This window comes from Grus americana, chromosome 11, assembly GCF_028858705.1.
Source record: "Grus americana isolate bGruAme1 chromosome 11, bGruAme1.mat, whole genome shotgun sequence".
NCBI classification, from domain to species: Eukaryota; Metazoa; Chordata; class Aves; order Gruiformes; family Gruidae; genus Grus; species Grus americana.
Genome location: NC_072862.1, coordinates 9,008,188 through 9,025,416, shown reverse-complemented (window position 1 = coordinate 9,025,416; position 17,229 = coordinate 9,008,188). Strand labels below are relative to the sequence as shown.

General features: G+C 43.2%; 1 protein-coding gene across 2 annotated transcripts in view; it reads left to right on the top strand.

Moving 5' to 3' along the window:
* The window catches only part of PTPRG (protein tyrosine phosphatase receptor type G), a 408,891-nt gene extending 401,768 nt beyond the window's left edge, over positions 1-7,123 (top strand). For both annotated transcript variants that reach the window (XM_054838538.1, XM_054838537.1), the window contains 4 exons: positions 824-970; positions 1,763-1,905; positions 5,011-5,146; positions 5,856-7,123. In XM_054838538.1, coding sequence (XP_054694513.1) covers positions 824-970; positions 1,763-1,905; positions 5,011-5,146; positions 5,856-6,002 — 573 coding nt within the window. In that variant the 3' untranslated portion in view covers positions 6,003-7,123. The remainder of the gene's footprint in view (positions 1-823; positions 971-1,762; positions 1,906-5,010; positions 5,147-5,855) is intronic.
* Positions 7,124-17,229: the final 10,106 nt, after the last annotated feature.

The window sequence follows — 17,229 nt, the reverse complement described above, 5'->3', positions numbered from 1 at the left end:
TGGCTTCTGTGCTTACACTCCAGGGACAGTAGACCCCCCAAAGCCAGGAGGAGAAACAAACTTTGCATCTGTGTGTGGTTAGAGAGAGACTAATTTTTCTCTGCAGTGAATTAGGAATGCGCAGTTATTTTTTAAAGAATAGCTTTGACAGTATGTCACCTACACCCTGTCAGTGAGGCTACTGCAGCTCTGAGCTGCTTCTACCATTCATAGTCTCAGTTGGATTTTATAGAGTCCTTTCAGTAGAGGAGTTTTGCTGGAGAAAGAGCATTAAGTTAAGCCAGTGTTTTTTTCCAGGGTAAGAGTATTTGGGTTTCTTTCCTCCTTCCCCCTTACTCCTTCCCTCGCTCCTAAAAATTCAAACCCTACGTAAGTATCCATCAGTCTTCTACCAAGACCTGATCCACAGACCTTGAGTTTTGGATTAGACCACAGTGAACACAAATTAAAAATAATAAGCAATTAGTTTTTAAAGGTCAATGAGTTTTTTCTAAATACATATCTGACTTTCATGCAAAACTGTGTAGGCAGGAGGTAATAAAGCCTGGGATACAATACAAAGGTTAAGTATGAGTGAGCTAAGATAACCATTTCCCTATGAAACCAATTAAAAAGCAGACATTACCTGTTTGGACACACAAAGGAAGGGTCTGGCAGGCTTACTGCCTACTGTAACAGTGAATTTGTTTTAGACAGAAATGGTTTTTAAAGGTCAGCTCCTGATCATCTCTATCTATCAAACCAATTTTTTGATCCACTGGATTTTTCAGTCACACACAAGGTATCTGAAAGGTTGCAATAGTGTGTTGTTTCATTCCTCCAGGCAGAGGATGAGTTTGTGTACTGGCCAAGTCGTGAGGAATCCATGAACTGTGAGGCTTTTACTGTGACCCTTATCAGCAAAGACAGACTGTGCCTCTCTAACGAAGAGCAAATTATCATCCATGACTTTATCCTTGAAGCTACCCAGGTAAAATAAACCTCCAAATGTGGGTCTTGGCTTTTCCCCAAAATGTTATTGATGTCATTTAAATATGGAAGAAGAAGAGTTCAGAAACGGTTTTGAAAAGGATTTACTTGTAAATGCATGTGCATGCATGTTGCTCACAGGGGAAAGGTATTCTCGTTGGCTCCTTCTCCCTCTCACATCATCTACTTCCAGGTAGATTCCTCTAGCTACTGAGACCATATTATTAATTGGATGTCTTATATGAAAGGAAAGACTTTGAAATCACACAAGTAGACTGAATTATTCTTTGTAAAGTACACCAAGGTTCATTGTCCTATTTCTGCTTATAAAATTCAGCATTTATAGTTTAATTGTTTTGGGGGTTCTCAATTAAGGGGTTTTACTTAAGCACATTTCTTTTAAGCTGTAAACCTGCCTCTAGTTTGCTATCTGGATTGCAGCTGGATTTTGCTGCAAGACTTTAGTTTGCAGCCCTTTCAAGAATCCCTTGGTTGCTCTTCTCTTGCTTGACTTTTGAGCTATAAGGTCTCTGAGAGAAGGTTTATATGGATATAAGCCCTGAATTCAAATACAAAATCTTTTATCAATTAAATATTTTGTTAAAGTTGCGTTATTTTAGGGCGTTCACTGTTACAGAGATGCTAGAGCTGTGTGTCTGTCGTCATCTTTCTATATGAACTGTTTGGAAGAAGGTCTCTCTTCAGTTTGTAGTGAGGCTCTTCCCTCTTTCTACCTGGAGTGGATAAATGTGAAACTAAAGCAGCTAATGCCCAGGTTGGTTTTTCATTGCAGGATGACTACGTTCTGGAAGTCCGCCACTTTCAGTGTCCTAAATGGCCAAACCCAGATGCTCCCATAAGCAGTACCTTTGAACTTATCAATGTAATCAAGGAAGAGGCCTTAACAAGGGATGGCCCCACCATAGTTCATGATGAGTATGTCATCTCTTTTCTCCCATTTATGTGCAGGTTGTACAAGGAGTTACTCAGCTACAGGACACTTGTTAGGACTGATGTCCGTTCTTGCATGCAGCAGATGGGGTTTAGTGGTCTAGGGAACAGGATCAGAATATTTAAACTTCCAGGGATGAGTTTTCAGTTGGCATCTGAGGCCAAATACGTTTTGCTTAGTGTAGTTTTTATGTTGGTAATAATTTTAGGTGGACTCAGAAAGTGAGGCTGTGTTTGCTTTGTAAGAATTTTGGGTTCTTCTGCAGCTGGAAATATCCCAAACAAATCCTACAACCTGTTTCAGAATCTAGCAGAGCCCTGGTGTAGATAATGCTCTAAGCAGCCCAATATGGGCTTATGGAAACCAGTTTCAAAACAGCCCTGAGCTCCTGTCTAACAGCTCAGGTTTAATGTGCCGCGTAAGAGAGAATAAGCTCAGCTCAGCTGTGTCTCAGGATGAGCATCAGAAATATCTTGTGACAAAGGGTCCGGGTTTTCTGAGAGCAGATTTATTTTTCCTCCTTCTGCTTCCCCAAAAACACTCCAAGGGGCCCATATGGTGCCAAGTGGGAGGGGGGGGAGCCCACTACCACAGGGCCAGCATGCCCCAACACTTGTCTCTTTTGTAGTGCAGTGGTGAGCATTGTCTTGCCAGCTCTGCTTGAATGCCCAATTATAAAAGATGCTAAATATTGCAGTGCATATTATTACTTTGCACACGTAGCTGCAAAATGCCATTATAGTGAAGCTGGAGCCTGGGTCTAATGGGGTTTCTTTGGAGGGAGTGTTTCCTGGTGGGCAGAGCACTTCCCGGAGTCATTCTGCCATTCAGATCCCAAGGAAGCCCAATTTCTGACACTCCTTGAGTCGCCCTTAGAGCGAACACCGAGCCAGCGTAAACAACTGCTGTATCGGCAACCCCCCTGCGCTCGAGTCCATTAGACCTTTTGTCATTGCTACGAAACAGAATTAGTGGCAAAGTCTTGGAAATCTTCACCTTTCGTGCAAAAACGTTACCATACTCCGGTATTTCAGTGGTCAGATCAGCCTGTGCGCTGATGTGCGATCGCGTGCTGGTATCTGCCGTTGCTGAAAGAGCTTTCACTTCACATCGGTGTGTTGCTGCTGCAACAGGTTTTTCCCAACTGACTCCTGCAAACGGTGCCTTGGGCTGCAGCAAGTAGTTTTTCTCCCACCGTCTCCTGCCTTGCTAATGCACAGTGTAAGCTCTGTTGCCTTTTGCCAGCACTGATTAATTCCAGGCTAGTTTTAATATTCATGCTCTGGGTAGTCTGAAGTGAGGTTTTGCTACTCTTGCAGTATTTAAGATTATGTTTTACAAAATTAGAACTATTATTGATTTGGGCATTTCATGCTAGACAAAAAAAAAAAATCAAAATCACATTCCTAACAGTGCTGAGTCATTCTTTCTGTAAATTGCTTTTTTGGTTTATTTGTCATATTCAATGATTTTATTTTTATGCCTAATACATAATGTGGATTCTGCTTTTCATTGGAGCCTAAGCAAATGTAGCTGAAAATGAAAATTTCCCTTTACTACATGCAACAACTATATCACATAATCCACTAATAATTACAACTGCAGATTAATTCCAAATATATGAATTTGCAGATACTAAATGCATGTGGTATTTAGGAAGTACATGGTGGGATGAACTCGATAAGAACATTTCAAAGAAGTTCAGAAATTCCAACTCGAGACAGTTGACAAGATTTTTAAATATAACTGCCCATATGTAGGCAACTAGATAAAGATTTGCTGCATAATTTTCCAAGAGAAAAGCCTTCAGGTTGTTGGGAGCTGGAGGTTATTGGCCCAAGTGAAAATGAGGTCATTAGACCCTCAGAGGCATTTAGTTGTGTCCTGTCAGGCACAAGCATTGGCCACTTTGTCCACTATCCCTGGAGATGATCAGTCACAGCCATCTATATAGTGCTGCAGAAGCTCTGCTTCTCCTTCTGTACACTTTTCATCAAATATAGCAGATCTATTGTGATCTGATTTCTGTTTCCCATTTCTAGGCAAATTGAGTTTGCAAAAATCATACAAAATTAAGTCAGCATATGTCTTGATTTCCACAGGAATGTTGTAAAAAATCCTCGTGGTAATCTCATGATACCAGATGGCATTGCAGTACTTGCCGATTATTGAAGTTTTCATGTGCAGCTCTCCAAACGGCTTACAGAGCATGTCAGCGCCAAGGTCCCCTTTTACAGGTGGTGCAGTTAGACACAGACTCTCAAAGTCACAGAGCAAAGCCAGAGCAAAGCCAGGACAGAATTTCAGTCTGCTGAGTACTGGGAGAGCAGAGGACAGTGGAGGCTCCTCAGAAGCAGTCACGAGCTTAGGATCCTTTATCCCACACCCCACAACTGCACACGATTCAAGCATACCCACAGATTTAGCAGCAGTAAGGTTTCTACCTGACCAGTATCTCAAGGACACATTGATTCCTGCTCCTGACGAATAACCGTTGCTTGGGTTCTTATTAAATGACAGCACAGCTCAACTCTTCAGAATCCGTAATGTCCCTTGGGTGCCCAACTCGGGGATGTTGCATTTCACCTATGAATCAGACCTAAGGAAGACTTTGAGATGTGCCCCATTTACTTGTGAGCACCTCATATCCGTGTTAGTTTTATGTAATTGTCAGATGTGGAGGAAGAGGCGAACTCTCATTTCTTTCTAATCGTTTATGTTTTGCTTGAGCTCCCACTAATGAATTTAAAATACGCTCAGTTATAATGCAGATGCTTTCAGTACATGTGGCATGTGAGAACTGATTTCGGTGTTATAGTCTGCAGGCTGGGTATTTTTAAATGGCTCACTTTCCTCTGCTGATACAGTTCTTTGTACTGAATACTGCAGATAACCTGAGACGACTGGTGTACCATCAAATTTCTTCTATGAATTAAAATGACTAAAAATTAGCCAGTATAAACCAAGCATTTAGTAGATACAAAGATGAACTACAGTAATCAAATAAGACAATATCAACCTTTTCCTGGCTCTGTGTCGCTGCCCAGGTATGTTTCTCAGTAACTCATCATTTTGGTGTGGTTTTTCAGGTATGGAGCTGTGTCAGCGGGAACGCTATGTGCCCTTACCACTCTGTCCCAGCAGCTGGAGAATGAAAATGCTGTCGATGTTTTCCAGGTGGCAAAGATGATAAATCTTATGCGGCCTGGAGTATTTACAGACATTGTAAGTCTTTAAATGGAATATAAATGGATAGTTTACAAGGTTTTCATCTGAGACCAAAAGCATGAACTAATACACGCATTCAGTATGTTATCAAGCCCTACCGCGTCTGCTGCGAAGTGGAATTTGCATTTGGGCTTTTTTCGTATAGTTGTCATTTTTTTATAAACCTCAAACCCACACGGTAAGTCCCTGCTTTGCGGTGAGGCTTATTTCTCATACCGTCAGGGGGGCACTGTACAGGCAGCCCTAGCAGAGGGGGACCTTTCAGCTCGTCGGCATCCCCCTCCCAGCCCTGTAAGTTAAGCTCTGCTGTTTAAACCTGGCACGCTGGGATCAGCAGGGCAGGTAGAGCTGCGGGGAGATAAAGCTTCAACGGAGGGGCTCTGCGCTCAGCGTGCGGCGAGAGCAGCACCCTTGTCTCGGGGTGCGTGGCTCTGCCGGTACGAGGGAACACCCTGGGGCCGAGCCGTGGGCTCAGCTATTGTCCTGCCCTCCTGTAGTGTTTAATAATACATCAGGAATAATATAATCTACCCAAAATGGGAATTTTGGGTTGCCAAGGTTAAACTAGACTAACAGAGATAATTGCGCTCTCGGTGTTTTTCTTTGCTGTATGAATATCCATCGTCTTCCCTGGAAATGCCAAATTTAAGTGCCACTCGCTTATGTACACTGGAAGGATTGAAATAACTTGTCCTTTCTTTTCCAGGAACAGTACCAGTTTCTTTATAAGGCAATGCTAAGCTTGGTCAGCACTAAGGAAAATGGAAACGGTCCCATGACACTGGACAAAAACGGTGCTGTGATGGCCAGTGACGAATCTGATCCGGCAGAAAGCATGGAGTCTCTTGTCTAATTGGAAACCTGAAAAGGCACTTAATTTGTAGAACTTCTGAAGACTGAGTGAACTTTTTTGAGGCCTTTTTTGCCAGACTCTAGGTTATACAATAACCCAATTACTTTTTTACACTGATAAAAGTTTTGATATTTATTTTTTGCCATTTTATGTCTTAATGGTATCCTACTGAGCATTTGCACCTCTGTTTATTTCACACAGTGAAACGCAATTTTATCTAGTTTGCACTATATGATCAGTGTTACTGCCTATAATATTCTAATACAAGACAAGCCCTGATGTGACATTCCATGACAACAACCATACGCTTTTTCTGTTTTGTTTAAATGCAGTGAAGTTTTGCTAACTACAGTGACCCTCAAATCTTAAATCTTGAATGCTAGGCCAGATGGATTCTTTCTACAACAGATACTGTACCCCTTCATACCATATTTATTATTTTAATGATCATGTCACAGTTTTGGTAACGGTATTCTGCATTCCAGTGGAGTGGATGAGCAGTGTTCATCCTTTCTTGACAAAACGTGGCAGGTGATTATTAGCTACAGTGAAGGTGTAATAGCCTTGTGGAGCTGAAACAATTATTTCTGTATTGTTTCAAATTGCTGTTTTGTACACTTGCAGGCCTAAGACTTGCTTCACATGGAACATATAAATTACATACAATATAAGTATAAATTAGATGCAATTCATATGTGGGACGCAGTGATAGGTTTTGAATTTACAATTTCAAAGTTTCCCCATGTATTCAGAAAAATGTCGATTTTAGTTTTTAACCAGCCCTATGATGGGAAAGTACTTGGGTTTTATTCTCATCAGAGCCAATACAGTGAGAAATCTTCTACAACCCAAAATCAGACCTGTTTTCAGATATTTTGAAGGTAGCAATATTTTACATTACTAAGCTATTCAATATTTTAAACACATTAATTTCCTTACTATTTCTTGAATATGACCTCACACCTAATGGTATGTTACATGATGACAGGCGTTTCTTAATTTCATAACTGTTAGATGCCATTTTTACAGGTGTGTAATTTTCATACTTTAGTGCTAAAACATAAAGTACTGATCCATATTTACTGGTGAAGCAAACTAATAAAAAAACTACCTATAAAGTTACATTCTCCCTCTTTTTTTTGCCAAACTAATTCTTTAGCACAAACCTAGGTTATTGTGTTTTCCCTCCCACACCAATAAAATGGTTTCCCCCAGATTATATAAATAATTGAATTATTGCTTGGAGCATTTAAGTGTACGTCCCCACTGGCTCCCTTTTCCTTTGTATTTGGTCACAACTCAACAAGGTCCATCCCTATTGAACAAAAGAAGTAAGCACATACTTAATTCTCATGAAGATTAAAGCTAACGGTATCCTTCATAGCTCGGCTGAGTAGGGAGGGGTTATTGAATCTGCCTTGAAAAGGAAATATGTCATTTTAACCATCCTGATGTTTGGTATACAGTTAAAGGCACTATCTCTTATATACAGCATTAGTTTCTTTACTTTTAAATTTCATCTGCACAAAGCATGCATTGTAATTTTTCAGGACTTGTCAAAATGTTACAGTGTATTTTTTCATTTAAATGTAAATCTTTTAATTTCTGCCAGTCCGGTCTTGCTGAAATACACACCTGGCAAGGCAAACCCCACTTCTTTTGTTGGAGGGGAGGGCAGGGAGGAAGCTTAGGGAAGAGGAAGGTTCTGTGCATTTTCACACGCAAGGAGATGGAAAGCGAACTGCTTAAAATGAGATGGAGAGTAGGTATTTTGGTTCAGAACCTCACGAGGTAACAAGCTGGTACGGCCTCACTGGGCAGAGGAGCTGTGCAAGCTGGTATGTGCTAACATCTGGCCTTTTATTTCTAATAAGGGGAAGATTTCCTAGTGTGGATACACTTGATTAATTCAACACCAAAGTATTTAAGAATTCATCAGCAACCTTTTACATAGTTACCTTTTACTTCTCAGTTTGTTGAATCCCTCCATACAAGCGATCCAAATACCTGCTAATGCTGAACAGTGGAATATATCCATGGATTCAGTGAGGAAATCCCGTGTCCAGCAACAGCTAGTCCCAATAAAAAATGCGCAAAATGTTTCAGAAGAATGCTTTGTAGTTTGCATCCCCTTTGCACTGGGACAACCCAGCCCCGAGGAGGGAGTCAGCTAATGTCTGGTAGGAGTTAGGACTGGCTGTCCAGTCGCTATGGCCCCGTAACGAGAATTGTTTAAGTAAATTTTCCAGTACTGCTGCCTGCAAGGGCTGGAAGGTTTTGCTGAGCGGTCTGCTGGCCAGCGTGCATCAGCGTTAGAGGCTGCGAGCCCCCAGAAGTGATCCTGGCCCCAGGCATTCCGGCTGGTGGCACAAAGGGATGCTGATGAGTTGATCAGTTCAATCTGAAGTATTTAAGTTCCTGGGGAGGTGTAGGGAGAAGTTAAGAATTCAAACCCTGACAAGAGCTAAGTGACATCAAGATTACTGCAGGCATCAAGAGGGCTGGATTTGTTCAGTACTTTCAACTGATTACTTTTCATTTCACTGGCATGATGGAAGATAACTGTGGTTCGTGACACGCTGCCTGAATATCCTTGGTTTAATCCCTTACTTTCTCACAAGTTTGAAAAATCAATGAAAGAAGGCTGTGGGGGTTGAAGTTTGGTAGGTGCTTTGGAAATCCATGCATTTGCATTGGCATTTTCCCACACCTGAAATACTTGCTTGGGATTTAATCCATGGGGAAATAATTTACACTGATGTTCTAGGAGTTCTCCATGGATTTTTTCTTAAGGGGGCTCAAGCTGCGTGTTCAGTGCTGTGCTGACAGTCAGCCAAGAGATGGTAGCGATGCATTAGGCTTGAAGTGGATGAAGCTAGCAATTGCTTGTGAAGGTCAGGATTAAGAGCGTGGAAGAGCCAAAACTATCCTACTGTAAGCAGCTGCAGTTGTGCTCTCTTACGTGGATTCTTACACACACCCTTTCCCTGGGACTGAGCGAGGCTGGCAGGAGGAGCAAGGTGTGCTCAGAGATGTGCGCTCGTAAGGCTCCGCTGAGACGCTCTCCTGAGTCTCTGGCCAAAGTCCCACTCTGTGCATCGCAACCTTGCTTTTGCCACGCCAACCCCCCCCACTGTAACCACTTCTTGGCATTCGGCCGGGGTGTCTTTCAAGCATCAGAAGTTCCCAGCCAATGTGCAGGCCTGCAAATTAAGAGAACCTGAGTATATCCCATCGCTATAAAATGTGGTCCTCAGCACCAGCCCTGAGAAATAAGGAAATAAAGGACCGAAGAACACGTGCATGTGTGTGTCTACATTGAGAAAATATTATTTCTCCATGTCTTGCATGTGTACTGCGCCCGCAGACCATGTGAAAGACATAAAAGACTTCTGTGCGTTGAGCCCATAAGAGCAGCGAAGCTTTCCAAGAGGGAATGAATCCTTGGAAAGCTGCTGGGTCATCTCAACATCTAAAATGGGTGACAGGCTCAGCCGAATGCCCCATCCTACAAACTCTCCTGTACGTAAACTTGGCATCGGTAGGCAGGTCTGGGAGAGCCCGTAGCGCTGCTCAGGCATGCAGGCTAAGCACCGGTTCTTCTGCAGGACCAAGGTCTCAAGAACATTCATTTTAAACAGCGTTTGTCCTTAGTATTTCACAGTGTCTGTTTCCAAATATTAATTTAGGAGCAGGAAAAAGAAAAACCCGAAACCCTTAAACTACTTCTTGTGTGTGACTGTTTCTGTACTGTGGGTCTGTTCTAGGTTAGTGGAGTCATTTACAGGATCTGCAAAATTTCAGTTGTTTTCCCAGTTTCTGACTGCTTGAATTGCTTGAACCCAGAGAGATACATTGGAACATTAGGAGAAGAATCTTTATGACACAGCACAACTGCCGCCTTCTTAATCTTTTTTAAGCTGATATATTTTATTTAAAAGCTAAAAAATATAGATATCAATTCTACCAAAGATACATACTACTAATTCTCAGCAAAACAAAACCAACTTAATTTAAAAAAAAAAAAAAAAATGTAGTTGTCTTAAAGATTTAGCAGTCTTTCTCAAATTCATGTCTTTTGACATTAGATCTTGTGTTCTGAAGTTTATGTTCAAATGGTGCCAGTGAATTTTTATGAAGGGAAAAATGCCTATTTGTTAATACACTGCATTGCTTTTCTTCTTTTTCTTTTTTTCTTTTATTTTTTTTTCCAGATGTAATTCAACTCTTATTGTTACCCCTTTGCTGCTCTTCTCTTTGTTGCCATTCTAACAATGTGAACTACATTGGCTTTACTTATCAAAGGAGGAGGAATGCAAAAATAGAGAGAGAAGGAACTGTAATGAAGAGATTTGGCCTCTACTTTGTCTTAGCTGTTAAACTGTTTTTAGTGTTTTTGTTAACTATTTGCAAAGGGAAGCATTTTCTACAGAGGATAATTAATTTCAAGAAAAATGTCTTGAGTTTTAAGAATAAAAGTGTCTCCAAAAGAGGAGATAGTCAATTTTATACAATGTCACAACTCTCCAACATTTGGGGTAGTGACTCTTTTTGTTTTGTTAGAACATTTGAAACTAGCAAGCAGCCATTGTTTCTAAAGACCGAAGCATTCACGTGTACTCCTGTTTTCTTTTCCTTCATTTTTAAAATAGCAAAGTCATTAAAACTGTAAATATTTTGTTGCTTGGATAAGCATCTTCTGGGAACTTTGTATCTATGGTATATAATCATAGAATTTTATATTTTCATATAAAGCTAATTTTTTTCTAGTTTCACCTCCTTCCTAGTTCTGTGGTGGCTATGTGAATACATACCTTCTGTGTATCGAGGTAGTGAGACACCATCATCACACTGCAAAAAAAGATTTCCACACATGTCATTTCTTTGGGGCAGTGATTGTGAAAGTTGGATTATTTTTTTTTTTTGGATTCCATTGTCAGTGTGTGCAATAGGAATTAGACTTAGCCAGTCACTGGATACGTTTGTCTCATTGATCCATTCAGGAAAAAAAAAAAAAAAAGTGGTGTTTGGTTTGGGGAGAGGGTGGGAGGGAGTATTTTGAGGGATATTTTTTTGTTTGGTTTGGTTTTTGTTTGGGGGTTTTTTGTAACTTGAAGAATCTTCTTTTTGTTATGTTAAAACTATATCAAATCATTCTATTATAGTGTTATTTAATATGTAAATTGTATTGCTATACATAAAATAAAGTATGGTTTTTGATGTATTTACAGACTTCTTCCTTATTTGCATCAAACGTGCATACAGAACAGATGCACGAGTCAGTATTTCATTGTCCCAGGCGTGCAGGAGGAATGATGAGATCCAGGGCCTGCTTTAATTAGATCTCAAATTTCCAGGCAGGACTCAGCTGGGAACTGGCTCTCAGTCACTTGACAGCGGAGATGGCCGCTCCTTTCTTAACTGTCTGGGACTGTCAGCGAGCTGCCGGTAACCCCCTCCCCTCCCCATCACTGGTGTCCCCCCCAGACTGGTCACCCACGGACATCCCTTTTGGAAGGGGGATTGTCCCTATGCAGAACGGGACCTCAGAGCTGGAGCTGGGTTGCCAGCTCCCTCGGGTGTGCCCTCCCTTCGGTCGGATTCTGGTTTATCAGACGCCGTCTGCCTGGAGGAATGGGGGCTTCCACCAAGCCACTGCCACCGGATTTATTGTGCTCACTGCTTGACTAACCCCAGAGCTGTGGTAGAAGAAGCAGAAGTACTCTTTCCCATCTCAGGCAGACTGGGAGGGAAGGACAGATGTTCCAAATCCTGGAGATAAAGCAGCAAATATTCCCCACGGAGCGCGTTAGTAGCCACATCTCGCCCCAGCTGCATCCGAGCCAAGAGCTGTCACTGAAACGGGCGCGCGTTACACCATTGATGGTCGGTGTTTTGCAACAAAACCTCGGCAGCGACGCGTACCACCTCCCGTGCTGATTCTGTGCTGAGCGCACGTGTTACTTTTTTGTTGTTCTTGTGGGAAAACCACTCAGGTTTGTGGATATCTTCTCGTTCAGATCTGCTGCCAGCGGAGAGCCGCAGAGGCACGCCTGCCCGCAGCTGCCGGGGCTGGGGGAGCCTTCAGAAACAAGGCAGCAGGCAGCTCCAGAGCAGCACCTGCACGTGGACAAACAGCAACAGCTGAAATTGCTCGTTGATGTAAAATTGCTGGTTAAAATCAATACACCATATGTCTGCCTCCTTTTGTGCTGCTGCATTCTTACCGGTAAGGTCCATATTTTGGTTGACCGGGAGAAAGAGGAAGCTTGGGACGCTTGGCGGGGGCCGTGATTAGCGTGACATCACAGTGCTGGCAAAGCCCCTGACTCCATAGCGTGCCTCCTCCAGCCCTTGCTCCAGGGTGCTGCCTCCCGTTGCAGCCCAGCCCAGCGCTGGCCCGGAGGCCGGCTCCACCTGCCTTGCTGCTCGGGGCGAGACCGCGGGAGGGCAGGGAGCTGCTCCCCTGCCTGCCGGGCCAGCCCTGGGCGATGCCGCAGCAGCAAGGAGAGCTCTGTGCCCTTTGCATGGCCAGGGGCGGGCAGCCGGGGCTGGCACCCAGGGAAGGCTCCTCTGCCCAGCAAGGCTGCCCCACCTCCAAAGAGAAGACGGCAGCCCCTGCGCGCACAGGTAGGTGGGTGCACGGCGCTTCGTGACACCAGTGCGGGAAAGGAGCTGCTTAAATACCCCCAGTCCTTGAGTGCCTGAAAGATGGACCTGATGGCAAGCTGAACGCGAGTCAACACCGCCTGCTGCAAGGCAAAGATGAAGGCAGGACCGGCAGGTCTAACCTGGGACCAGGTAAGGAAACCCTCCCATCCTGCTCACAGCAGGTTTAAAACTCTATCTTGATGGGAGGGAGAACCAACCAATGAAACCCCACTGAAGAGAGGCAAATGAGAGCAACGGTAGTGGTCAGTGATGTGGAAATCCTCTGAGCAAAGAGGATGAACTGGGATGTCACCTGGGGAAACGCTGGAGAGGGACAGCCGGGGAGACGCAGGGGTGGAGGAGAGGCTGCGAGGTTTGTCTCCTGGTATTTAAAATATCTCTCCTGAAGGAAGGGCGTCATCTTCTCCCCACATCTTTGGTAGATATGGCAAAAAATAGAACTTGAACAGCCACAAGAAAGGTAGAGGTTGGGCAGTAGGAACATCTATCCATCTTTTAGATTGGATATTAGGAAAAAATTCTTCACTGAAAGGGTTATCAAGCACTGGAACAGGCTGCCCAGGGAAGTGGTTGAGTCACCATCCCTGGAGGTATTTAAAAGACACGTAGATGTGGTGCTTAGGGACGTGGCTTAGTGGTTGGACTTGAAGTGCTAGGTTAAGGGTTGGACTTGATGATCTTAAAGGTCTTTTCCAACCAAAAGGATTCTATGATTCTGTGATCTCCTAGGACAGTGATGCAAGAAAAAAATATTTGTCTGTGGCAGTTACAGAAATCAGGACAGCCCAAGGCGGCCCCTGAAACGCTAAGGCCGCCTCCATCCGCGTGTTCATTAGACGGCAGCAGCTCCGAGGTGGAGCCCCCAGATGCTGCTAGCTGTGCGCACACCACGCACGGGGCAGAGCTCGCTGCGGGGCGCAGGGTGGCTGTTCTTTAACTGACCCTTGCCTTGAGCCAAGCTCAGCAGCAGCCCCCTGCCCTGCAAACCTCGTCACCGTGCTGGCAGCACAGCATTTGCGCGCCTGGTTCTCCTGAGCCGTCCTGGTGAGCAACGAGGACAGGAGAAAAGGCAAAGCCCTGGAGAAAGTGCTTGGATTCTGTGGTTGTGCTGGGGAAGAGGCTTGGCTGAGACCTGTATCTAGTGGAAACATGTACCAAGTAGTTCATTAGTACTTTGGCAACAAAGATATGATTTACCAGCACTTCCCACTACTAACAATATGCCTGAATTAATTGGCGGTATCAGGAGATCCCAACTTCTTCTGCAATAAATAGCTAATGAGTTTAGCCTTTAAGGCTTCCAGAGGCTGCTAGCAGTCATGCTAAGCAGGCACAAATAATAGCAGCATTTTTATTAAACGGATTCAAATGCCAGAAGGTGTACTTTCAAGACCTTTTGCAACATAAAAATAATTTCGATCAATGGTTTGGTCCCAGTCCTATTACTTAGCCACTTCAAGCTCCACGAAGTGCTTCGTGCACTGACGTGTCACCCCCACCTGCCGGCAGCTGCCTTATTGATCACTAGTGGTTTCGGTTTCCCCTTTGCTGCCAATCAATGTTTTTGATGTCTTTCTGACTTTGTAATGCGTTAAGAAGCAACACTTCACAAAGCAATCTTTCCTGACACTGTGTTCAATTAATCTGACAGTCACTGGGCTCGCTTTTCTTTTCTAAAGTTGTTATCTTCCTTATGTCTTGAAATCCTTGTTTAGGAGTTGATGCCTGCTTTGCTGGGGTTTTATGTTATGGTTTTGAATTTTGAAAAGATTTTGCATTTCAGTTCCATGTCTCTTATGGGAGCGGTTTCCAATATTTCATATTTCACTGTCTTTGTGTCCGTGAGCCATGCTTTCTGTATGGCTCATAATTTCTGTCACTCCCAATCTCAAACCGTGCTGGTTGTATGTCCCATATCACAGGATATTCTTGCACAAGATCTGATCATAAATACTTTGTTCCTTTATCTAAGGAGCTGCTGAAAGAGGGAGTTTCTAAGTAAGTCAACATCAGAAGAAAGCCAGAAGGTATATGTGTTTTGTCTTGGAAGGATAGCGTAATTGGCTGGAAGCCCAAGGCTTGATAGAAGGGAATGTGGCACAACCCTCCACCAGCTGTTTTGCTGGGTTTTTTATGATTTAAAATGATGCCCCATCTGAAAGATGAGGGCCTGCAGGCTTCTATGTAACATAGATGTTTTTCTGCACCATTTAGGCTCTACGGGTCCCAGCTTTCTCTGGGTCCCTCAGGGGATGATGCCTGCAGCCAGGAGTGAGCAGAGCACTGAAGTTTTTCCTGCACATGAATCTGGCCTAGGATGGGTTTGAGACAGCTGATGGCTACTTTTGGTACTGCTCCATAAAATGTATTCCTGCTCTGGTCAAAGGTACCACATATGTACAGAAGGTACCGGGCAGTCTTGTTAGCTGGTGTCACACTAGCCCTCACAAGTTAGACCTGAGAGAATGAGACAGGCAACAGAGGGAACCTCCAAATAAAACCCAGACACTGTAAGAAATCTAGTACAGACTCTTGAAAAATATTTTCCCATCCTAATAGAGAAACTGTGTCTTCTTGGCCATGCATCACACAGACCCACAGTCCCTCCCTGCACCATCTGTTGCCCAACTCCCTGCCACATCTCCGTGTGCCGCTATGGAGCGTGTGACAGCTCCAGCAATGACTTGGGTGGAATTAGCAGTAACATCTGACCAGCCCATTTTCTATTGATTCATACTAACTTCACACCGGGCAATCAGTCGGCTGTGTGTGGGACAGATGAAGACTTGAGTAAGAAATCAGTGTGCCCCACAGTCACAGCGTGTTCTCATCCTTTGGTTGAGGTGCTCCCTTCACACAGACATTTAGTGAGGAAGGAAACACTGGTGACAAGGACAATCACCATGAATTTTGTAGAATGAGACTTAAGGGAGGGAGAACTCTATTTCAAATAATATCCACTTAGCACATGGCACAGCAAGTTCTGTAATTCGGCACCAGAACTCGGAGGTGCCCCTTCTTTCTGCGAGAGGGGAAGACTGCAATCCTCCGCAGTTCCTTGCTGAGAAGGAAAAGCAAGGGGAGAGCTGATGAGCTTGATTGCAGGATAAAATGAGATCTTTAGCGTTCGCTCAGCCAATGCATAGGAGGAAAATTATGATCTCTTAAAGAAAGCCTGGCTGTTTTCTCTCTGCAAAGAGGTTCCTACGTAGTGCACAAGAGGGATGGAATGGGGGTGTCCTGCACGTACTAGATAAATGAGCAATTTTCTGTAACAAGGTGCTTATCAGGTTCCATCAGCAGATGATCAAGAAGAATAGAAAACCAGAGAAAAACAATAAATTGAGGCCTTCATTACATGCAGCCTGATGGGACCATCAGCACCACACAGCTTCGCCCTCCAGGAATTTTTCCTAACAGGCTCAAATCGTTATCTTTAACGGTATTGGCTCAGTGTCAGAACTGTTGGACAAACTCTGAGTCTGATCATCACATGAACATTCTGATTCTAAGTTGTAGTTTTAATTTAAAATATCATTTAATGTCATTTAAATTAAATACCATTTCATTCATGACATTGTGAATTGACATTTGCAGATGTCGTGGCAACTAAACCCAACGCAGCCGCTCGCTCACACCCCCGGTGGGATGGGGAAGAGAATCAGAACAGTAAAAGTGAGAAAACTCGTGGGTTGAGATAAATTAACTCTACCCCAGCCAAAACCAGCACAGCAGAGAACATCAGGTTGCAGAATGTCCGGTGTGTTCAAATGCCATGGGTGTGACTGTGACCAAAGCAAGGTGTTGGTTATTGTAGCTGTAATATAGCAAGCTGTATAAAAATAGGTGACACAATTCAAGGTTTCAGCTATTTAACACTTTATTTAGCTAGGTATAGAAAGGTTATTACACTTTGCACCTAGCAAAGAATGTCCTTAGTTTTGCTTAATATTAGCCTTCAAGCTGAAAAACACCATGAGTGGGGGGAAAAAAAAATCATGAAAACTCTTGAAAGTTCAGTGACTTAGGTTATGAAAGGTTCTGCCTTCTGAATTTTAGTGCTTTAAATAAGATTCCTTATTATTTAAATCCAATTTTCTAGATAGCCTCTTACTTTGAGCCTGTTAGACATATGTTATGCCTTTGCCTGAAAGTCTCGTAGTGACCTGTAAATTGATTGCAGCCTGTGAAATTGGCCATAAGTAAATCTTTGCTTTTTTTTTTTCCTATTTTCTTTTTCTGAAATAAAAAGGATGCAGGTGGCTTGTCTGCTATGAGGTTATAGATCCTGTATGCACTTCAGAAATGCTTTTGACCTCTTAGCAATGACGTAGCACCTGAAATCTGTAGCAGTAGGGTCTTATGAAGCCAAGGTGACTGCATTCATTGATAATGCCGCTACGTAACAAAAAACTTAAATGCTTCTCAATCTTTGTTCTTTGTTATCACAAGTACATGTGCAATAAGCAGGGTTTTATTAATCTGACAGATTTACATATCTCATAGTAGTCTACTGCATAAGAATGAGGCATAGCACAAACATACCTAATTGGTT